This window comes from Gymnodraco acuticeps, unplaced genomic scaffold, assembly GCF_902827175.1.
Source record: "Gymnodraco acuticeps unplaced genomic scaffold, fGymAcu1.1, whole genome shotgun sequence".
Taxonomy (NCBI): Eukaryota; Metazoa; Chordata; class Actinopteri; order Perciformes; family Bathydraconidae; genus Gymnodraco; species Gymnodraco acuticeps.
In genome coordinates, this window is record NW_022991216.1 from 4,288,823 (window position 1) to 4,313,797 (window position 24,975).

Genomic DNA, 24,975 nt, shown 5'->3' on the forward strand with positions numbered 1-24,975 from the left:
TATGCAGTGGGAGTCACCGACTCAGGAAGGAGACACGGGAAGAGCAGTAGCTTTGATGTCAAACACATGATGGTTTATTTGGAGTTAACGGCCGGAGGATTCACATCACAAGTCCAAGAGCCAGAGGTTCTGACTTCACGGTAGAGTTGCCACGTCAATTCTGGAGAGCCTCTCTCTTGCCAGCCCATCTAACTGGTTTCGCAGAGAGTAAACAACATATTTGAGGAGATAGCCTAAACAGTGTGGGAACACAGAGCTACTTGCCTCGGACACTTATGACCTCGAAGATTTTACCTTGGAGTCCACAAATACAGAGAAGGAAGTGTCCCAGTGTACCCACAACACAGACCATCTGTATTTGTAGAGGAAACTTCTGTGTAGCTATGCAGTGGGAGTCACCGACTCAGGAAGGAGACACGGGAAGAGCAGTAGCTTTGATGTCAAACACATGATGGTTTATTTGGAGTTAACGGCCGGAGGATTCACATCACAAGTCCAAGAGTCAGAGGTTCTGACTTCACGGTAGAGTTGCCACGTCAATTCTGGAGAGCCTCTCTCTTGCCAGCCCATCTAACTGGTTTCGCAGAGAGTAAACAACATATTTGAGGAGATAGCCTAAACAGTGTGGGAACACAGAGCTACTTGCCTCGGACACTTATGACCTCGAAGATTTTACCTTGGAGTCCACAAATACAGAGAAGGAAGTGTCCCAGTGTACCCACAACACAGACCATCTGTATCCCAGTATTGACCGGTCACAGAATGGGAACAATAACATTATTGGCTAAGCCGCCTGTGTCCTTAAAGAAGGTAAACAGACATCGAGGTTTGTCCTGTATGTTACTAATTGGCGTCTTATGATAATTATTTCCACAACACTAGTTATGTTTACATTAAACGCCTATTAAATAAAATCCTCAGAATTATTACAATACTTTAAAATCTGGTTATACACTTATCCCTAAATTCTAAATCTCAGATGCTGGAATGACTTTATCTCACATCCTTTCTATGTATCTGTTTAGGTGCAAGAGTGGGCACCATCGGTTGGGAAAACCAAGAAATCAGGAAAACCCAAATCTGCTGACAAGTTCTACTCGGACGATGAAGAGGAGAAGGAAGCGGAAGGATCTGAGAGCAGTAAAGACAGTAGCAGCAGCAGCAGTGAAGGTTTGTTTTCTGTCTCTGTGTTTGAAAGCCCATGTTTTTGTCTCACAGATTTATTTTGACCAAAAGTTTTGTTGTTGCCTTTGTGAAATAGTGTATAGAAGTTATGATCATTAAGGTTTGATGACACGTTTTGTCACTTGTGGATAAGTCAAGTGCAGTTAAATACTACAGGTCCAAGAATTCAAAGCAGTAAACACACATTAGGCAGCTACAGCTAGAGCAACTGATGTGTCTGTTTACAGTGCAACCAAACAAGAAGTCAGTTAATGATGGCCAATCTTATCAATCTAAGGGGGAATTTAGTTAGTATTGGCAGTAAATGAATACAGCTCTGATGAAATATTAGGAGAATTAACAGTGATATCAATAAGCCAACATCACAACAGAATGCTGGATTACACGCATGCCTAGGCGAGGCGAGGCAAGTTTATTTATATAGCACCTTTCAACACAAGGCAATTCAAGGTGCTTTACAAAAATGAAAGACATTCAGACAAAGGCATTTAAAAACAGTCATAAAAAGAAAAGATAATAATTTAATTTAATTCTTTAATTTAATTTAATTCTAAATCCTGCGTATATGCCTGTGAACTAAAAACATGGACAAGAATTTCGTACTCTGCCACTCCAAAAATATACAATATAAAAAGGTAAATTCAGATTGTTAATTAGTTGATTCTACTGATAAAATGCCGACTATAGAAGTTATCCAAACAGTGTTTGATTTCATGCAAATATAGAACTTAAATTCACCAGTCTTTGATATACTGTTTATACTAACGTTCTGTACAGAGTCCGGCAGTGAGAGTGAGGAGGAAAGCAGTGAAGAGTCAGAGAAGACCTCCAGTGATTCTGGAAAGAGTTCCAGTGGATCTGAGAAAAGCTCCAGTGAATCTGAATCTGAACCAAAGAAGAAGAAAAAGACCAAGAAGGCACCACAAAAGAAGAGCAAGTCACCTGCTGCTTTCAGGTACGGTTAAACCCCTCCCATCTGTGTGAGGCTGGAAGCAGGATTTCTCTTCCCTGCAGTTTGTGTGTCCAGATGTTTCATATTTTTCTCTTTTTCCTCGTCCTCACATAGTTCATTAGACAGCCGTGTGAGAGCAATCAGAGGCGTCGTAAACAACAGATGAGATCAGAGCTTTGCTGAATAAATAAGCTCAAACCCACTTCTGTTAACGTCTTTCGCTATTTTATAATATATACCACAACCTAGCTTCTTGCATTTTATTACCTTCTGTTTAGCTAGTACTTCATCTAATATGTTTAACAGGAAAGTGTAGATTAGTTTATTTGTACCTGTTGCTATCTGCACCTACAGCAAGGATGAAGATTTTGAATCACATTACACATTAGTATTGTTTTGTCTTAAGAAATACATTAGCATTTTTGTAATACAATATGACAAAAATTATTTGTAGATCTTATGCACCAAATAAAAGGATACATTTTAAAATATATTCATCGTATACAACCACAATCAGTTTCTCTAAAAAGTTTTAATTGCATGTCCTTTTTAACAAACAAGACTCTAGCAGGAGCAGATAACAATGTTGTAAGTCCTTCGGGACATATACAAAACAATAAACACTTATGTTCAGTCAAAAAGTTCACCAAATGTAATTCAATTCAAAGAACAACAAATCTTACCATCTTTCTGAAAGGAGATTACAGTATAGTCAATGAGCCATTACACACCTATTGTACTGTACATACACCTTCTCTGTAACACACACACACACACACAGTCATACTCATACTCACACTCACACACACAGACACACACACGCATACACACACACCAGGCTGGCAGAGATGCTAGAATATCGTTAGTGTGATTCCATTAACAAGCTAATCAAGGCGAATTTTCCTCCAGTAGCGTAACCCACATTTACATGGCTAATGGATAATGACTTTTGATTGGTCATTTAGCAGCCTGGTGTTTCCAATGAATGAGATTTGAGTCATTACTACTGAATATGCTCACGTACACTCTCTTACACACTGGCACATTTTTCTTATGCACTTCTACTTCATTTGCTCACGGACACACACAGTCACACACATTGTACCTGAATCTGCTGTGTGACAGGCCGCCGGCTGACCCTGTTCTCTCCATTAGAGAGTATAATTAGAGCAACTCACCCCAATGCTCAAACACACGCACACACACACATACATACACACAGTAATTAGAGCAGCTCACCCCAGTGCTTCCACAACAAACACAGCATAATGCCCTCATTATGGCCCAGTCATTTCAGGCAGGGCCTAATCAGGCCCACAGTGATTTATATCACTTTTTCCTGTTCGCAGCAAATGAAATCTGTAGGCCAAATTAATACTGGCTTTTCATCATCGCCCAAGTTAAAAAGCCAGTTACCGTCACAATTCCCCTCATTAATTTAACGGCAGAAAATCCCAGGCAGGCGGAGTAAACACTCATTATCGGGACAAATTGAAGAGGGACAGAGCAAGTGAAAGAGAGAGGAGGAAGATGGAAAAAATCTTTTTGAGTGAATGCAACATTGAATTAGCTTCACAAACAAAAACAAATTGATCGTTGTTGTTCTGGCCGTGCCACGCTCAAGCTTTTAGTTCGGATGGAGAATAAATCAAATAAAAGTTTGTTTGCCTAATGGCTTCCAGACAATTTGTTCAAACTGTATCAATGGAACCTGTATGAGTTTTATGTAAATACTAAGCAGTCCTTGAATTCATACATTCATATTTTCTGTTCCTATGTGTGTTTCAGTGACTCAGATGAAAATGGAAATGGTCCTGTAGCTCAGGCCAGCAGCTCGTCAGCTGAAAGCTCCTCCGGATCAGAGACAGACTCCGAGGACTCAGACCCCCCCGCTACACCACAGAAGAAGAAGAAGAAAGACGTTAAGTCCAAACCTAAGGTGACTTCAAATCAAATCAAATCAAGTTTTATTTATATAGCACATTTATAAACGATTTTTGGTCGAGCCAAAGTGCTGTACATATAATAAAAATAGCCTACAGTAGAGACACTTTACAGCAAATACAACAGCACAGATTGTTCAGAATATCAGTATGAGAAAAACGACACCCTCTATCCTTAGACCCTCACATCGTACAAGGAAAAACTTCCAGAGAAAACCCACAGTTTAAGGGGAAAGAATGGGAGAAACCTCAGGGAGAGCAACAGAGGAGGGATCCCTCTCCCAGGACGGACAGACGTGCAATAGATGCCGTGTGTAAATCGAAGAGATAATACATTTTACAGCATATAGACCGAATGTTAGGAAATGCATGTGTCTGTAATAAGAAGATGAATCCACGAGGATGTCAGCTACAATCCTGTGGAAGCCATCAGGGAAGCAGCATGACGAGACCCAAGGCAGGACCGCAGAGACAGGTTCAGCCACGACCCGAAGTCCACGACTTAATCCAGAACTCAGGATAGAGGATCCAAGACACAGGACTACAGCAAGAGGATCAGCCTCGACTCCGGATCCCGGCGTAGATATAGATACAAAACAAGAAAAAAGATTTGGCTGGGTTAATCGGAACAAGAGAATACACAGACACAGACAGAGAGGGGAAAGGTCATTGGATAAAAGTTATTCTTGATAACCCTCTAGAAAGGGTTTATCAAGACTTGATTCAGTCCCGAGAAATTGATTTCATTTCATATAAGATAAACAAATGGTTTTACAGAGGAGATCAGAAGAATCATTTTCTAATGGACAGCAATGTGCAGACTAGAGTGAGCCACAAACATCCGGATGTCCCAAAAATATAAGAATAATGTTTTTCTGAACTGCTTTGATATTTTTCTATTCTACTGTATAAAGAAACCTGGTATATTCCCCATGTGGCGAAAACGTCAAATCACAATATATATTACAGGGTGCTAATTTTTCTCCTGTGGTATCAGGTTTATTTGTCCCCTTCCCATCTTTTTCTTACCTATAATACTCATTATTTCTCACCCGTCCCTTTCCTTTCCTGCACTATGAAATTCTCATTTCATACATTTTGTCATTTGGACTCAGCCTATGAATTATGCATCTTTCTCCCCCTCTCTTTCTAAAAAGCTCTCTCTTTCTCCCTCTCATTTACCAACAACCTTTCCGTCCCCATTACTGCCACCAAGCGCCAATAAGAGACCATCTCATAAGATACGGCTTCTAACTTTATTGTTTGTTTTAATTCCTCACTCCCTCAACTGTTTTTGATTCTCCTTCCTGTATGCTCATCCTAGAGTATGCAGAGTGGAGTTTTTTGGTCATTTTTGTGACGAGATTGGAGCCCTGGTTGGTTAGGAGGGTGTGTAGAAAGGTTGATAAAAGTGCTTGTATGTTTGAATGCATTTGTATTGGCCCTGTTCTGTTGCCAGCTACACCCCTTGGTTGTAATTCCCACAAGTCAACACCTGACAAGCCGCTATAGTTTGGGACACGACACTGTGCATGACTGGTCATTAAAGATTTCTGATGTTGTCAAGTTCTTTTGGGTTTTGGCCTGTTTTCAGTGTTATGCCCAAACTTCAGAGGCTGGAGGGCAAAAGAGGACGCTTGGACAACTCGGATTCTTTCTTTTTGTCTTTCTTTTCTGCGCAGCAGTTATTTATATGACACTTTTTGTCAGAATCTCATCAGGTTGAAAACCTTCAAACACAGATGACAAACAAATGTTAGTTCACATGCAAACAAAATCACAAACATTTTGTATGCCTCATTGCATTATTTCTAATAATAATAATACAAATTCACATTCCATTCTCAGGGTATTATAATTCAAATGATAAATTGTGAGTTATTCTACAAAACATCATTAACTTAAACAAATTAATTAGAAAGTCTCTTTCTCTACTTGAAACCAAGCAACCCAGAAAACCTCACTGAACATCATCTGCGCTGTCTAAAAATATACATTAACAAAACGGAGCGCACACAAACCACGCTGCGTAAAAGCTGTCGATTGCGCAACAGCACTCTCACACAATAAGACAGAACAAGTACAAAATACATTTAACAACGCTGAAACATACCAACGGCGTCTCTGGAGCCTCACACACACTGTCGCCAACTTCTCCCTCCGTGGCTTTGGGAACAAAAGTCCGGCCATCACAATTCCTGCCCCTTTTGTTGCCGTGTTACCGGAAACAGCATTCATATTTTTTAATAACAGCTCGCTTCTCATTAAGAAAAGAAGACTACGCTATTCAAAATAAAACAAATACCCCCTTGGTATTGAACAATCCTATCACAATAGTAACCTAAACGAAAATACATACAAATAATTATTTATCAGTCCGTTTTTCTCAGATATTATTATTTTTCTTTCAATATTGACTTTCGTCTCGACAGATGTGTTTTATATAAGTGCAGAGGATCAGTTGTTAGAGTGAACGAGAGACACTGCCTGAAGAATCGAGCCATTCTGGCTGCTGAATAACACATAACACATTTTCCGTACTTTTGTTTTTAGGTGTAATTTATTTCTGTAATTTCCTTGTTATATGTAACTCATCATCACGTTCCTGTGTTTTTCAGGCGGAAGTGAAGTCCAAGGTGGAAGTCTCCTTACTGGATCTAGTTGACTGTGAGTTTATCTTTAAACCTCTGTAAATCACGACATATTTGTTTGTAATCTAAGCTTCTTTTTTTTTAAAGTTTTTATATACACAGAATCAAATGCCTGGGTCTTAAAATGTACTTATGGTCACAGACCCAGCTTTGCTGTTCAACTCAGCTTGTTTTTGTTTTATAGCCTGTTCTCACATTAAACCCTTTTTCAACAGACCAAACACAAATAGGTGGTTTTCTAGAAATGATGTGCTGAAATAGATGTATTTTCTGAGGCCACAATAGTAACAACAGTACACTTTGGTATATACATCTACTTTTTTATCAAATAAGTTTTACAGTAGTTGTAATGTCTTTGGATGTCTCTCTGTGACACTATCAAAAATAACCTTTGATACACATTAATGCAAGTTGTACTCTATTCATTGTTGGCTTTAACATGCCTAACATGTCTGTTTTCTTTGGGTCCTTTTAGTTTCTCCTGCTCCCACAAATGCACCAAAGTCTTCGGTCATCTCCTCCAGCCTGCTCTCGGACCTTGAGGGCCTTTCTCTCTCCAACATCTCCTCCACCATGCAGGTTAGTGGTGGTATACTTTGTGTGTGTGTCTGCATTAGAAAACACACAGGATGACATCCCCTTCATCACCGTGGCTTCAGAGTCATTTGTTCCTTTCTGTGTGACACTGATATAGCAGCGCAGCAGCGTATGAGATGCTGAAATGAGCCTCTCTCTCCCCTGTGCAACATTTCTGCTCCAGACGCCGACTATTGACCTTTTCTGCCTCCTAATATTTATAGCCAGTCAGCGCGGCACAACTGCTCTTCCTGTTTCCTGTATCTCTTATAGTCTGTCTTTCTCACCCTCGCCGTCTTTTACTCGTCCACACCCTTGAACTCTATTTCTGCGTCTCATCTATAAGTCCACCCGCTGTATTTCTCTCCCCCTTATCTCTCTCCTCCTCTCTGTCACCTTCCATCTCTCTCTGTCAGATGTTGCGTCCCTTGTGTCTCGGCGTTGTGTATATCTGATGGTTGACCTTTCCTAGTGTGACGGCTCCTTTCTCTCCTCAGTGTGTGAGCGACTCGCACGGCTGTTTATTTTGTATCTTGTCTTCCCCCCCCTGTGAGGAATATGTCCAGACCATTCTTCCTGCGGTTGCTGTTTCTATTGTGTGTCTCACAGCCAGGTCTGTGCTAACTCTGCTGTTTGAAGATTTATCAACAGAACACTGGTGGTGCTAATATGGTTTTAATACGTTCAGCATTCACACAGGTGTGACATTTGACTTGAATTTGATTTATTCAAATTGATTACTCATGATGATGAAGGTGGGCTTCAAGACACGACAATTTGTGATTCATTCATGATTAAAGATTCATATTTTTTACATTTCTTTGATCGATCATGTGATCAGTTATCAATTAAAATGTCTTCAAGAATCCCATCACAATTTCCTATGGCCATGATGGAGGCAAATATGAATATATATAAAAAAACAAATAAACAATTACCCTGCTATCGAAATGTTGGCAATAGTGTAGTATGTTTGTGAAAGCTTTTCCTTTTTTTTTGGTGATATTCATCAGTAATATAATAAGGTAGGTGAAGGTAATAGAAAAGCTTGAACAGTCTGGTAAGAAATTCAGAAATCTCATCACTTAACTGTAATGCCTTGAAAACCAGGAAAAGACACATTTGCCATATAATATCGCAAATCTAAAACCATATTGTTTATCTTTGTGCGTATGAATTCTACTTTTTTTTTTTTTTCTGAATTAGTAGAATAAATAAAAAAGATAAAAAAAGATTTAGTCTTACTGTATATTATGACATGAATATAATATTATTTAACAGCTGATTCCTTCTGACATAAATGTCAGTTTCAAACTAAGTTTGTACCACGTACATTTGCTTCTTTGCTTTTCTCAGTTACATGAGAAGATCAATACAACTCTCACTAATACACGGTACATTTAAAGTTACAGCCAATGAAAACATTAAGACCTGAAGAATGTGGAGTCAGGAAGCCTGTTTGATCGTAATAATATATTAAGACAAATTCCCTTGAAGTTAAAGAGTTTCAGGCAATCTTAATGTGATGAAACAGTTCATTTATTGTCTAATTAATTGTTAAATACACAATGGGAAACTTCAATTCATCATGTTAAAGATGCTTTAAAGTGACTGATTTATCTAAGTCTGTGTTAACTAACATTTTTTAAACAAATGTCTTTTCACAAGCAGTTTGAACGGCCTCTACACTGACTCCAGCTCCGGTTGTGTGCTCAGCTCTATATTCTGTCCACCCGTCAGTCCTGCTCACCTGTCAGTCAGTATGATTGACAGCTGCTATCAGGCCAGCATTTATGCAGCCTTGTTAGTCGCTCTCTCCTCGTCCTCAGGTGAAGGCCATGGAGTAATAGAGAATAGAAATGCAGATTTAGAACAGGGAACTTTTTGCACATCAACATCTGATTTAGAGTCAATTCTATGCATAAATACATGATGGGCATCGGGATTCATAGACAAGGGTAAATAACCTCACCTTTATTCACACTCGCCCCTCCCCACGCATGCACACGATTACATATCAACACACACACACAGTAACACACACACACACACACACACATATTGGCCCCAGTGTCATTTCTATTTCTCAGCAATCTGCCCACAGAGGCAGCGAGTCTGTCTCAGCTGAGCGCTCGGGCCCTTTTAGAGAATTACTGCATGGTTATCAAAGGCATTTAGATTAACCCTGGTCACTGTCTCTGACCCACCTCCTCTCCTGCCTCCTCCTCCTCCTCTCCCCAGTTTCTGCATGCTACCGCTCTCTCTAATAACATTTTGACATTAGGATCTCTCACAATGCCTCTTAAATCCCCCCCACCCGAAACCTCTTCCGACCGCTGTCCGTGTGTGCGGCGGGGCGGCTGAGGCTGATAACTTTTCATTCATAATTAGCAGGCAGCGAATGGGGCTGCGTTGGGGGGAAATTGAACTGTCAGCGGCGGGGCGCACGCCGTTTGACCCATCACGCCCAGAGGGGGCAATCATAATTTTGTTCATTTGGTGTCCATCAGGCGGGCCGCCAGCTCACCCCCCCTCTCCTCCCCCTCCTCCCCCCCTCACCCCTCTGACCTCCTCGTAGTGGGCGCTCTGGGTTCACGTCTAATTATGAATCAGCAGAAGGACCCCAGGCGCCACGAATATAGCAGCCCCTGCCCTCCAACCCTCCCGCTGCCACTCAAACTGCGGAGATTGCCTCTTAAAGAGAAATAAATGCCCACACAGTTGCTGCAGGTGCTCGCGCAGTGACTGGACGGTTTGGGAAATGTTTGTGTTTTAATGCAGCTGTAGCAGCATTTGTTTTCTTAGTAGTTTGTTTTAGCAACTCTGTGAGGACTGGTTTTGTGTGTGTGGGTGTGGTGTGTGTGTGTGTGTGTGTGTGTGTGTGTGTGTGTGTGTGTGTGTGTGTGTGTGTGTGTGTGTGTGTGTGTGTGTGTGTGTGTGTGTGTGTGTGTGTGTGTGTGTGTGTGGTGTGTGTGTGTGTGTGTGTGTGTGTGTGGTGTGTGTGTTGTGTGTGTGTGTGGTGTGTGTGTGTGTGTGTGTGTGTGTGTGTGTGTGTGTGTGTGTGTGTGTGTGTGTGTGTGTGTGTGTGTGTGTTGTGTGTGTGTGTGTGTGTTTTTTGTCTCTCGTGTTTGTTCTGACCTGAAAGAGGAAATGATGGCCGTCCCTAAGAATCCTGTTTGTAAAAATGTTTTGCTGCAACAAACCACTAAGTTAACTAGTTACCGTAAGCAGGTGAATTCCGGTCTTAACCCTTCATTTTAAAAATATAAACATAAATGATACCATATCACTGCCAACATTGCTGTGGTATAATGCTGCTTATTTATTTGTGATGAAGGGAATATTCAGACCCTGTGCCAAAGCATAATGAACAGTACTATTGTATAAATACCCCAATACAAATAAAGTGCTGCATCAAAACATACATCTACTTTTAGATTCTAAAAATTAAGCAACACTAGGAACGATTTGAAAAATGCATTCTACAAAATCCATCAACCAAACTAACTTCCACATAGGAAAATAGTTTTTTTATTAACCTTTAAGAACTCAAAATTGGATTTAAAGTATATAAGTATATTTTCCTTTAAAAAAAAAAAAAATGTATATAAATATGAAGTAGCAGAAAATGAGAATAAAAAAAGTATACCCTTGTTTTTCCCCAATTTCTTGGGCACTTACCGTATGTTTATTATACTGTATATATATTATACAGTTTAATTATTTTCTAACATTTGAAATAACAAACCATGATACTGTAATCCTTTTATTAATCAATAATGGAAATAGTCATTAGTGGGTTCCTTTGTTCTATTACATATAATGCTAAGACAAAGAAACTGTTTGCAACTAAATGAAGGACAATGCTGTTTCTGAATAACAATCCTCTATTATTGCTAATGTTCTTTAATGGAACATTTCAAAATTAATCATTTTAAAATATCTAATTTACTGACAAATTGGCATAAATTAAGTAACCTCTGTCTATATGCGCCAGAGAGACTTCTTGTTACATTAAAGTAGTTTAAGATGGCTGTAGTAACATTTATTTAATCCAATTTGTAGTCAAGGTCCTTGTGACGCCCCCTCAATTAATTGTCATCTCCTGACTGAGGGGAACAATTAGGGCCTAAAGTCAAACATGTGTCCCTTACCTTAATCCTCACACCTCTTGTAGAGCATAATGAAATCCTGTCCCTGGTGCTGGAGACAGACGGGCTCTGAAAAACAGAAATGGATTTTCAATATATGCCCATACATCTCTCACCACTTTCTTTTTAAATTGGCCCTCTTATGCACACGGCACAAGGATACCACAGCTCCAGTTTAGCCCTTTTTTTGAATATGTCAGCTGGATTTTCAGGTCATTTGCGATAGAGGATGCTGGGAGCGTGGCGTCCGGGCTCTGAAGGTGACTGGTGTCTGTGTCATCCATCACGGGGGCTTCCTTTAAGTTGATGCATAATAGAGCCTCTCAATCAACTTCCTCGCTCATTGTCACCTCCCTCCTTCCTGTCCAGGGTGGAGAATGGGAGCCAAAGAAAGAAAGGGGGGGCCTGACAGAGAAGTCAAGGTTACATCCCCCTTCATCTCTTATTTACACTTGAGGTGTTATGGGCTTACAGGACAACAATGGATGGAAGAGTGAAGGCGCTTGCTGGGGCGCTAGTGTCAGGCTTTAACTGTCCACTGTGTCAAATTGGTGATAATAAGCAGTTTGAAGCGCTGTCCTGTCTCTGTTCCTTGCTCGGTTGAGGCGACAGACAGGACCTTGAAGCCGGATGTGTGTGTCAGGGAGGTAAATCTCTGTTGTGATGGTGTGGCCAACATTATGGTCAGCTTTATCGACACCGACTGCTCTGACACATCCAAAAGTGGCCCAATAAATTTGCGGGGCTGGCGGTGGCGTGACGGGCGCCACCGCCGGCACGGCAACAAATGTTTGTTTGACCTCTTTCACTGGTCTGGTCACCGGAGACACTACTGCTCCGTCAAGGGGACTGAGAGATGGTGGTGGGATCGGACAGTTTAATCTCCGTCTGATGTGATGCGGACAGACTGTAGTGTGAAAGTGTGTTTTACTGGTGCCTGCCAATATGATACCCAGGCCTATTCTCCCCTAACTTGACTTACATATTTGAAAACGGGTCACAAATGCATTTAGTTTCCAGTTTATAACATACACTGAGCTATGTCTTTGTTCTTTTAATAAAACTATTAAAACATATATTGCATTGTAACCTGGCAACAAACGGTGCAAAACTACTGTTATCACAGCATCACCAACGGAAAACTAGAACATTAGTTTTGGTCTCTGTATGTGTTCCTATTATTGGTTCCGTCTGTATTGGTCATACTTTCACTGTAGTAACCTGTTTTTTTCTAAATCCGCACACACATGCATCACGTCAGTATTCAGATACTTCCCCTCCCCACAAAGCGGAGGTTCCTTTATGCTTTGACTTATTTGTAGTTCAATTTCTAAGTAAAAAAACCTAAATGTAACATGTTAGACAACTTCACTCTGAAACCTGTTGGTTTTTGAGGTCTCACTGATGCATTACAAAGTAGCTGAGCGTTTTATGGCTTGTAAAGTGAACACATTGAATCTCATCTCCGCTGCTCTTGTTGTATGTCAAAGTGATTGTTCATCCTCACATGGCACATGACAAGTCGGAGGAGGACGCCTCGTACATCTCTCACTCGAGTCAGAACACGCTGCCAGTGTGTCCGGCTTCAATAACACAATGTACCCTGACAGCACTCAACACTGAGCTGCACGTCTCCACTGTGCTTCTTCATATCATATGAGTCATATTAATTGGCATAATTATTGCTTGCTGTTTACAGAACCTGTTTCATACCACTGGTGTTTCATATAATCCTTCAAGATATTTTTATTTTTCTCCCTTTTGTATCACTAGTGACTAAATATGTGTCATGGCTTTCAGGTGTAGTGGTAAAAAGCTAGTTTCTTAGTCACTGAACTTATCCTCATTTGCAGCAGTGTTGCTCCGTGTCAGCGTATGAATACGTTCTCCGCAGGTGCTAAGTGTCTCAGAGGGTGTGAAAAGGCTTTGTTCGTTGTGATGTTTTGAACTCATTAGTGCCGTCTCTCTCATGCTTTTATTATGTTATTATGTTTCACAGAGCAACATGTTTAGTGCGTGTGTCGCGTCGTGTGGGCCGGACCACCTAATCTTTCTGACAAGAGCTGACATGTGTTACAGTCAAGTGAAAAAACTGAAAGTGTGAACAATGTTCCTTCCAAGTAATGTTCATTTGAAAGAGAAGGAAAACACCACCCACTAAATCCGTCTCCTTTCTTCTCCACATCTCTCAAAGGTAATTCAATTTCCTGCCTCTGAAAGGGTAAAAGCTCCTTTTAAAAAGACCTGCGAGCGGCAAGTTTGGCCCATACAGGCACTTGTGTTTCTATTCATTAGAGGTTGTTTTTATTCAGCCTGGTTTGACAGAGCATCCAGCCCATTTCCATCTAACTGGGCTGATTGAAGACATGTCTTAAATGGGCTCCTCTTTACCCTACAGAGTTAATGAAGGGAGGGTTGGTCCCACTCCACTCAGAAGTGCTGCACTCTGCCTGCTGATTGGACACGGTGAAATGCATGAATCTAGGATAGAAAGAGTGGAGATTCTTGTATTAATCTGTCCTCTTGTGTGGATGCATTTGCACCGTAATGTACAAGGCGTCCCACATATTGTGTTGATGTGAAGAGCTTATTTTCTTTGCAATGTTCTCTCATCTTCCTTCTGCTCTCAGTCTGTTGTTCTTAGATTCATCCAGCTCATATTTGACTTTATTCTTCTGATAATCAAGGAGTAGCTGTCCACATAAAACCACCATTAAAGTCAGTCATTGTTGAGTTTTATTCATGTCTTTTTTCATATATCCTTCTAGGTCACCACTCCATCTTTCGGCCCTGTGAAAACCTACGAGCTGCTTCACCATATGACTGGAAAAGGCCTGTCAGCCAAGTACCATTTCCCCAGGCAGCCCTGTTTGTACGAGCCCAGTATGGTGGCTGTTCAGGTCATACTGACCAACAGCTCAGACCACAGCCTGGAGGAGATCCACATAGGAGAGCGCAGCCCAGCGGGCCTGAACATCCACTGCTTCAACACCATCGGTGAGTAGCGCACGTGTAAAATACTCCAGGTGCTCCAGGAAAATCCAATAATGCTAATTGATTTTTACCATCTATAAATTGATCTTTGTAACTAAAGTATAAATAGTAGGGCCGGGACTCGATTAAAAAAATTAATCTAATTAATTAGAGGCTTTGTAATTAATTAATCGAAATTAATCGCATTTTTAATCACATATAAATATTTGACCTGAGAACAGTGAGAAGCAATTTTTTTCACATGGATTTTAGTATACCATTAGGCGCATTCACACCGCAGTACTTTTCCCACAAAGGTTCATGAGAACTTAGTTCATGAGAACTCTTTGAACCTGGGGGAGGATTAGGCAAATGAAGCCGCTGACGTCACTTCTTCTTCTTCTGCTCTGGGTTTACTGGCAGGCCGCAAACCACTTCACGGCGTATACTGCCGCCCAAAGTCCCCGGCCGGAAGTCCCCGGAGTTGGGGACTGGCTTCAGTAGAAGCTGCTGGGAGTCCCAGCAGCTTCTACTGAAGCCTTCCGAGTAAATCGCCAGAACGCCGACACCTCCTCATCTCCACCGCTCCCATGTTTTATTTTGTGTTGCCATAAGTTAGTCTCTCTGCGTTTCTGCGCTGGGCTAATGCTATTAATGCTAATGCGAGGATATGGCGACAATGGCGGCTTCACAAAACTTTTTGGGAGTTTTACGGGGCGTGGTTTGCAATCCGCCCAGCCAATCAGAAATATAGCTCTCTTCTCACAAGAGAGCCGCACGAAAGTCCCTGCTAGAGAGCAGGGACTTTCGTGGGGTGAACTAATTTTAGTACCGGCTCTTTTTGGTGTGAACGCGATAAAAGAGGCTAACGTCCACGCTAGCTTCTATATGTTTTTGCATTGAGGTGATACTTGAGGCTTGATGTGCTGCGGTGATATGCGAATTCCTTTTTGCATAATTTGCACACAACCGTGCTCTTATCGACGCTTCCATCCGTCCGTTTTTTAAAATAACATTTCCCACTGTTGTTCACTGTGGTTTGTTGTTGTCTGAAGTCATGAACGTTAGTTGGTGCTCCAGTATAATCGGTACGCTTGAAACTCATCCAGTGAGAAACGTTCCGCGGTGCAAAAATAAGTGCGATTAAAATGCGTTAATTTTTTTAACGCATTAATTTTTGTGTAATTAATTAATCTTAATTAACGCGTTAAAGTCCCGGCCCTAATAAATAGCCTTATATGTCTTCTTACTTTGTGCATTAGAGCTCCATTGTTATCCAAAACTATAAATAAACACATTAATGTTGCTTTGGTCATGAGCACACTATCGTTTCAATCTCACATAGACGTTCCCTTATTAGAGAAGCAAGTGTGGATGTATCTGCTGCTAAAAACAATTAGCATACGTTTTGAATATCACCAACCAGATCCTTATAAATAGTCCTTTTTCTTTTGTATATAAAATAAATCTGAATGTTGGAGATGACGGATCTCTATCTATCATGCAACATTACTTCAACCAAATGCTTGCTAGAATATAAAGCTGAGCAATATTTCAAAAATAACAATGAGAATTATCCACAGTTACATTTTAAAGTATACTGTTGTATTAACAAATTAAATCTGTGTACAAATACTTTGTTAAAAGGTTCATCGCCAGGGTTCGCCAGATTTTTAGATTTAATCTTGTTTTCCAATTGCCCAAGCCTTGCAGATATGGACGTGAAGTGCAGCATGTGGCTTTAGAGTTTTTACATTTGTATTATTTGGCTACTGGCCAATAATTAAGTGACACACGGAGCTCAAACGCCAGCCAGAGTAGTTTTGCAGATTTCATTTGATATTTTTATTTTCCCTCTCAATTATGTAAAGAACCACATTTACAAATGTGTTGTCTCTCCTTTTCATTCATGATGGCCTTCTGACATTTCTGCAGCTCCACCTACAATATGATTGAAATGATCATTTAAAGCCTGTTTGCTATCAGCTCAGCAAATAGCCCTGTCCCATTACTCCCAACCTGAAAACAGCCGATATTACTCCAGCTAATCCCTGTTCATTAGTATCGATCAGAACAAACAAACATGCACCATCTCCATATTTCTTGTCACACTGCTGTATGATTTCTACACTCAGTATAATATAAGATGGAGAGAACAGTGCTCCCTCAAGATTTTCTTTCTCATGCACACACACAAACACTCGGAGGTGGTGTGCGGTGGAGCACGTTAAAACAGTCAATTGCAGGCGATTGATTGGGCATTGAAGGAATTCAAGCAGCCAAACAGTGGGTAATTTGGATCGATTGAGCTCGGCTACTGGAGAGTTGTTCTGGATAAGTTGCAGAGGATGAATACGGACAACGCTTAATGCTGTTTTGTGTGTGTTTGTTACAGGATAATAAATGACAGGGTTTATTATTTTAGTTTTGAGCACTGTTTGTGGCCAGTGTGTGTCCCTAAATCATTTAATATTTGTCCTGTTAACTAATTAGTAGCACCTAGTTGCCGACATGTCCTCTGCCTATAATATTGTTAACACACCAAATTAAAACAAAACAAAACACTTAGTCGTTTTCGTTATGTCACTGTGTTGTCCTCCCTATTCCTAACATTATACCAACAGAAGTAATTGCCAGGATCTGGGAACAAAGTGACATAACAGGAAGACCATAACGGTTTTTAAAGAAACAACTCGGTTGGCTAAATGGAGGACAAACTGCTGAAGATGGTACAAAACTGTGAAATCACTTTTTGTGCAATTTTTTTGGCGCATATTTTACGTTTTACCTTGAGATAAAATGTCAAGAAAAGTCTATATTAACAGTTTTCAACCCGTCTGATTATCTTCGCCGCTCCTCTCTCATCTCCATTGTGACACTATTGTCCCTGCATTCCCAAATGTCAGACAGTACTTAGGTCAGTAAAGGGTTAAAATAATTAGATGAATAAGTGTTTAACCCAAGTTGATCAATTCTCATTTAAAATGATTAGTATGACAGTTTGGGGAATGTGTTTTATTTATTTCTTCCCTAGAGTTTAAGGAGAATACCTGTGAAACTCTTGCCTCTGTACAATAAGGTCAGCCAGATGTTGTTAGCTTAGCACAAAACTGAATAGGTGGAAACAGCTAGCCACGATTGTAACATAAAACTTGCTGATCGTGTTATACCTCTTTTATTAAATTGGTTACATTGTGAACATCCTTTGTTTGTACACATTATTATAATAACTCACTATTTGCAGTTAAATAAAACCAGAAACGGTGTGTAAGAGAAGCAGAGAAGGCTGGATTGGAAGTGAGTCCATGATGGCTCTGTTTTCAGAGGCTTTCCTCTGGAGTCTCTCTTCCGTCTGAGGAAAGAGTTGTACAGTAAGATAGCCTCGCTCCACGGAGAGAGAAACACAGGCCAGCTGGGGATGTTTCTGTCTGTCTGTGTTCTTCTCATCCTTAACCTCCCTCCCCCTCCCCCTCCTCCCCCTCCTCCCCCACTCAGCTGTCCAGACTCTCTCCTCAGCATTTTTTGGCTTTACTTAACTCTGTGTCTAGCTTGCATTTCGCCCGCTCCGTCTCCCTCCCTCACCTCGTCTCTCTTGATGCTGATGCTCTCTTTGACAAGCCTGTAGTTTTGGAAATATGCTAGTCCTTCATGTGTTGTTTTTTTTCTTCTCCCGAGGCTAGAGGTGTTGGGGGATGAGATTGAAGGATAGATTTCTCACACACGGTGGCCTTGCTTTGTGAAGTAGAAAACACAAGTGGTGTGGATGCCTGTCTGTTCCACTCTGCTGCTGCCCTCCTCCTCCTCCTCCTCCTCCTCCTCCTCCTCCTCCTCCTCCTCCTCTCCTCCTCCTCTCCTCCTCCTCCTCCTCCTCCTCCTCCTCCTCCTCCTCCTCCTCCTCCTTTCCACACTGTGCCCTTGTCACTCACTCTTCCTTTTTTCCTCTCCTCTTTTCCACTCTCAGAGCGGCTGGAGCCAGAGGCCTCGGTGACGGTTTCCATGGGTATTGACTTCAGCGACTCGACACAAGCTGCACACTTCCAGTTGTGGTAAGACAACCTGACACACTCGCATCAATCAAGCTTTTTTTCTACATCTTTTTCACTACCTTTTCCTGCTCCTGCTCTCCCCCATGTCTCCAGATTCTTCATCACATCTCCCTTAAGTGGCTCTTTCTCTTACCTTTTTTCCTGTCTCATTTGTTGTTTGGTAATTTTCCTTTTCCTACCTGCTCTGTGCCGGCACTCCCAGGTGAGACATCAGCCACGATTGATCCGGGTTCACTGGGATAACAATTATTCCTCCAGTAATCAGGCCCAGCTCAAATCAACCTGCTGAATGCCATCGGCACCGCTGCTCAGCTGATCAATAACCTTATCAGAAAATCTGTTCAGGATGGGGGGAATCAATCTGTCCCAACATGTCATTCACAGAGCGTGGTTTGCGAGGCAATCAGAAGAGAAACGTCTAATACACAAACAAAGTGTACATAACACGCACACTACCCCACACATCCTAACCCGGTCACTCAGACTAAGAGGAACTCAAATTTCATAGCATATGGGTCCTAATTTACAAGATTTCTGCAACATGTTAGATATCCTGTCAATAAGTAACACATAAGTAATTGTTCTGGTGTTGTCCTCTTCAGCACCAAGGAGGACCAGTTCAGTGTGTCCATACAGCCGGCTGTGGGAGAGCTGTTGATGCCCAGCAGCATGACGGAGCAAGACTACAGCAAGGAGCAAGGTGGGTTACATGAGCAAAACAACTTTAATTGTTGTTCTACTTATACAAAGTCTCTGAAGCACATGAGCTGTTCGGAATAAGTGCTTTTACTACACATGGCCATAAACTAGGATAGTTGAAATATGGACTAAGCAGAATGGCTAATAAGGGACACACTGCTATTCTAATGTCTTAATAACATTTAAGACCGTTTGGTTACATTTCAAATAGCTTTCATATTTGCGCAATTGAGTGGTATGATTAAAGTTGAAGGCTGGCTGTATGCTATATTTCTGGTATTTATAGCAAATCTTACACAACTTAAATGTGTTATTCCATTTGCTATGTGCATTGTCAACAGCTTAAAAATATATAGTCTGATTTAAAAAGAAAAATGGAAATGATTTTCTACATTTTTGGGTTTTAAGTCTTCTTTTGCAAACGGTGCATTTCATGGGGATTATGCTCAGCTGCGGATGAATACACATGAAGTGCTTTAGTAGGTATTTACAACAGCAGTTAATGTGGGATCGACTTAAAGTAAACTACAATGCACAGGTTCAATATATTTAATGTAGCCTGATCAATAATGGATTTCTGATGTCGATAGAAATAGCACATTATGCCCTATAAATACATGGATGACGACAACAACAAAGATATAGAATATGCCATTTAAATATTCTTTAAAGATGATTTAATTGTCAAAGATGAGTCTTAAATACATTTACCGACCTAATAAAACCTACATTTTACTTGACAGAGGTTGGCCTTTTAATCTTTACATTTGATTTAGTGTTTTTATATTGTATTTAGCATTCATAAATTAATTTTATAAAGTGAAATAAAATCCTAGTAGCGTGCAGCAAATAGCATTTTCCTCATCACCCTTGTTATTAAGGCACAATGCTTCCCTCCTCTTATGAAGCACTTAATGGTATGTCACACACACACACACCTGTAGAGCTACATTCTGAGCCATCAGTGTGTTGTAAGTGGCTGCTTAATGCGGCTTCCTCTTTAATTAATCTTCATTCGCTGTGTTTTGAGCTCTACTGAATACACCTTGCACTCAGACACAAATCAGAGGAACAACTTCCTTTGCTTGAGCCTTTTTCTCTCTCTAGCAAATTGCAGCTTTATACCATTTGTGTTAAGTTGATGAAGTCTTTCATTTACAGGTATTTCATTATATTTGCCTTTTTAAGACCTCCTTTATATCCAACTAACTTGTACGTCTTTATCTCCATTCTTATTCTTAAATCCTTGTATATTACTAAGTGCACATGAACTGGCCAGTTGCCTTGCCTCTTTCTGAAATATTGAAAAGAGCATTTTTTTTTTATGTTGGGGAAATATTTTCCAAGGCCCATAACTTTGACCCAGTGTATCAGTTCAAACTGTCCTGACTGAGCACATGCACCTCGTAACCTTGGCTGCTGTGCTCTCAGTGTTCTGTCTCTCTGTTCCTGCCTGTTGGCGTCAGCTGATAGAGGTGTTATGATTCTATCTTGTTATGCACAATGTTGATTATTCTCTCTGAACTAGCTAAGTACACGGGTCTGGGGTAGAGATCTTCAGAATTGACGTGGCAACTCTACCGTGAAGTCAGAACCTCTGGCCCTTTGACTTGTTTTGTGAATTCTCCGGCCGAAACTCCAAATAAACCATCAGTGTTTGCCATCAAAGCTCCAGCTCTCCTCGTGTCTCTCTGAGTCCTGACTCCAATTGCTTCAGAAGTTTCCCCCACAGTTTATATATAAGTCATAATCAAAATCTATTTTATATTGATGTCCATCCAGCCCTAAAACCAAGTCCTAAATCCTCTGTATACAGCAGGTTAATGGACCTCTTATAGCCATAACACTCAAGTATGGAATTGTAATTACACCCTTTAGTAAATAAAAAATACTGCTATATATGAAGTCTAGGTTTCAAGCTAAAGTCTTAGAATAAATATTATTTCTCTTACATTGTAATGCTATTGTCTCTTTCCAGAAGTGATGACCCTGATTCTGCAAGATAACACATTATTGTGAGCAGTTGCATGAAGGATGATAGGCTTGATTTGATACAAAGCTAACTCAACGTCAGCTAGCAACGTTACACACACTGTTTCATTATTGTTTACATCTCTGCTTTCAGAGTAAAAGTCTGTTGCAAATTAGTAGATTATTGCATGATGCTATGGTAAAACTAAATATGTCCAACAATAAACTGTTCACACCAAGGTCTGTGGATTATCTCGAGTAACCGCGTCATGATTTCTGTGAGTAGACATTGCTGTTGAGTTTTTAAATGTGTTTTTGGAGCTTTGAGCACCCAAAGACGAGTGACATCTTGTTCCATTCAAATTGACAGATATGGCAGATATCTCTTACTCTTGGCAATTCAAAGCAGTCATAGTTAAGATATAACACTAGAATACTATAACACTAGAAGAAGAATATGTATTTTTGAACAGTCCCTTTGATTGTACTGTTGTACCAGAATTTACCTTCGTTTTTTGTCCGTTGAACATTTATTGCCTCCTCTCAGGTAAGCTCCTGGGCATGAATGAGACCTCGGCAACCATCACCATGGCAACAGCAAACACCTCGAGACTGGCGATTAGCAAGCAGGTCCTGTCGGTGTGCAACGTGGGAGAGGTGCCATCCAGCCAGAACACCGTCCACAGGTGAACTGTCCACAATACACACAATATCTTTTATACACTGGATATGTGAGGTTTTTGATCTTCTTAAGAGACACTGTACTGTCTTTCATGTTGAATCCTGGAGCAGCCAAAGACTGAGACCTTTTATAGAGCATTTCATACTAAATGTAATATTTTGAAACCCACATTTTAATAGGATTTTTTAAAAAAAAGGTTGTTTGTGTTTTACTTGAGTTTGTTCATTAACATTAAGAACTATCTGATATTTTGTTGAATACAACTTAAGTTTTGGAAGTCTTGGAGCGCAATAACTAGTTAATCTAATCTGTTGATCACTTCCATAAATGTAGTGTCTGAACAATAGTTTAAAATCCCTCACTATTTAATTATCAGTCGTACAAAATCAAGTATCTCCTGTGTTTAATTGAGTTTGGGCTCCGACATTAAGAAATGTTAGATATTGATTATTGTATCCTTCTCAAAGTGTCATTTTTGGTCAGGCACTTACAAAAGAGGCCCCATAACCTGCCAGGCTGTGTCCTCTTATTCAGCCTTACTGTCTCAGCAGTCCTTTGAGCGTTAATCAAAATCGTACTTATACTCTATTTTAAGACTTTGTTTGTTCTGTCTGTCGACGAGAGTGAATGTCCCTCTTTATAATCTAACGTGGATTAAAGTTGAACTGTGTGTGTGTGTGTGTGTGTGTGTGTGTGTGTGTGTGTGTGTGTGTGTGTGGTGTGTGTGTGTGTGTGTGTGTGTGTGTGTGTGTGTGTGTGTGTGTGTGTGTGTGTGTGTGTGTGTGTGGTGTGGTGTGTGTGTGTGTGTGTGTGTGTGTGTGTGTGTGTGGTGTGTGTGTGTGTTGTGTGTGTGTGTGTGTGTGGTGTGTGTGTGTGTGTGTTGTGTGGTGTGTGTGTGTGTGTGGTGTGTGTGTTTGTTGTGAGTGTGTGGTGGTGTGTGTGTGTGGGTTGTGTGTGGTGTGTGTGTGTGTGTGTGTGTGTGTGTGTGTGTGTGGTGTGTGTGTGTTGTGTGTGTTGTGTGTGTGTGTGTGTGTTTGTGTGTGTGTGGTGTGGGTGTGGTGTGTGTGTGTGTGTGTGTTTGTACAGACAAATGCCAGGGGAATGCCCTAGAAGCCTGCCTGTGTAAATTGGTGTACACAGAGTGTGCGAAGAGCTCCTCCTCTGTCACGCCACCCGACACCTGTAGAATAATATACACCTCCCTCTCTCCCTCTGTTCCTGCTCTGTCCTCTCTTTCACTTCATCTCTGGCGCCCCCATCTGTCTCTCCCTCCACACCGGGGCCATACCAAGCTTCCTTCACTTCCTCTTTGTCTTTCACTCCAGCCCTGCTGTCGTCCATGATCCGTCCTCCTCCTTAATATACTCGTCTCTATTCTTTTAATCACGACCGTGTCCTCTTGTCTCCTCGTCTTTCGATAGCCTCGTGTTGGTGATCATTTATTTTTCTTGGAATAGAGGAAGCATTTAGGATAAGTAAAGGACAGTAAGGAAGTCAGAGTGACTGAATAAGAAGGAGATAGTAGCACAAGGGCACCGAGCTGAAGGAGTGAGTGGAAATCAATGTGAGGCAGTGGGAGAGGCCTGCATCCAATAAGCCCATTCTCCATTCAGAATAACCAATAGCTCAAATGACTCCATGCTATCAATCTCTCTCCTGCCTCTGTGTCCCATTGTTTCCCCGCAGCCTCATAATAATGAAGACACCATGTTGTCCACTGGTGTCTTTAGGATGACCGCCTCTTCCACACTGCCCTTAGGTGGTCCATTTAGTGGAGATGATGGAGTTCCTTGCTGGAAACAATCCTCAGTCCTTGTCTCCTCAAACGCTACGAGGCAGATTTGACATCCTCGTCTTTGAGAAGTTGTCTCAAAGATCTCTAAATATGTCTCTTTATGGTTTTGAGTTTGTGCTAGGGATTGCACAGGTAGGTCCTATGTTTCATTGCTGCAACAATTATTTGATTATTGCATAACGACTAAATCATTCTGCAGCCATTTTAAATAAAAGTGTCAAAAATAGTTAATAGTTTCAGCTTCAAATATGATTATTCATACTCATTATTTAGGGGTTTTGGACTTGTAGTTAGACAAAAGAAATGGGTCATCCAGTTACTTTGTTTGGATACAGCTTTTTTTCTCCATTTTCTTTACGATATCTAATATAAAGAAAATGTAGCATTAGTACAGTAAGCACAACTGTATGGTTAATTTACACGATATTGTTTCTATACCCACACATTCATTTGGATCAAAAGAATGGTGCAACAATATGGTTTGCAAATAATTATCTTTTAAATTATTAATAAATCTTAATAAAATGATAAAAAGCTTATCCCAGATTCCTAGAGACAAATATGACGTATTCAAGTGTCTGAACAATAGTTTACATCTGTAAATATTTAATTAAAGGAAACAAAACTAAGAAGAGCAGCACATCCTCACACAAGGAGCTGGGATGAGATTATTTGGCCTTGTTGTTTGATAACTAACTAAAACAATGAATTATTGTTGATTACATTCCTGACAGTCAACTAATGGTTTTTGCACTGGTCATCTTAGCAATGGTGTTTTAGTGTGTTCGACTGTGCATCATTTGACACACACACACTTGCAGAGCAGAGGGATCGATCCGATCGGATACACCCACTAAGAGCTTATCGTGGAGGTCACTCTGCATTAAATGTGATGTGTGAGGTGACCTCCACCCAGGACTCCTTCTTGGGGGACTCCTCCTTCTCTGATCTCCCCAGAGAAAGTCCTCTCTAATCCAGTTAAGAACACACAAAGTATCTGCCCTCAGAGGGGTAAGAGTTTGACTTTAATGTAGAAATAATTTACGTGGTTTATATCCTAAGACTAATACAGTTCATAGCTCACATCTCCTGTGATTTTAGGTGACCTCCTGGATGATATATTGCAGTTAACACAGGCTCTGTTTAACAAAGCAGCAGCAGCAGCAGCCTCTGCACTCCTCTTGTTTATCAGCAGGGTGCAGCACTGCTTTTCCCAAGCAGGCGCTGAGGCCGGGCGGAGGGGGATGCCACTGAAACACAGAAATTGATTGCTGGAAAGGAGGATGGCAATAAATCAAGCAGGAAAGCAAATGTAGAAAACGCTGTTCTTGTTTATGTCTAAACAGGCGGA

The 24,975-nt window shown here is 40.8% G+C and overlaps 1 protein-coding gene across 3 annotated transcripts in view; it reads left to right on the forward strand.

The window, feature by feature from the left end:
* Positions 1–24,975, forward strand: part of ap3b1a (adaptor related protein complex 3 subunit beta 1a) — a 51,796-nt gene that overhangs the window by 22,393 nt on the left and 4,428 nt on the right. For all 3 annotated transcript variants that reach the window (XM_034238906.1, XM_034238904.1, XM_034238905.1), the window contains 9 exons: positions 1,026–1,170; positions 1,963–2,140; positions 3,926–4,076; positions 6,699–6,747; positions 7,207–7,310; positions 14,227–14,455; positions 18,393–18,477; positions 19,080–19,177; positions 21,695–21,833. In XM_034238906.1, coding sequence (XP_034094797.1) covers positions 1,026–1,170; positions 1,963–2,140; positions 3,926–4,076; positions 6,699–6,747; positions 7,207–7,310; positions 14,227–14,455; positions 18,393–18,477; positions 19,080–19,177; positions 21,695–21,833 — 1,178 coding nt within the window. The remainder of the gene's footprint in view (positions 1–1,025; positions 1,171–1,962; positions 2,141–3,925; positions 4,077–6,698; positions 6,748–7,206; positions 7,311–14,226; positions 14,456–18,392; positions 18,478–19,079; positions 19,178–21,694; positions 21,834–24,975) is intronic.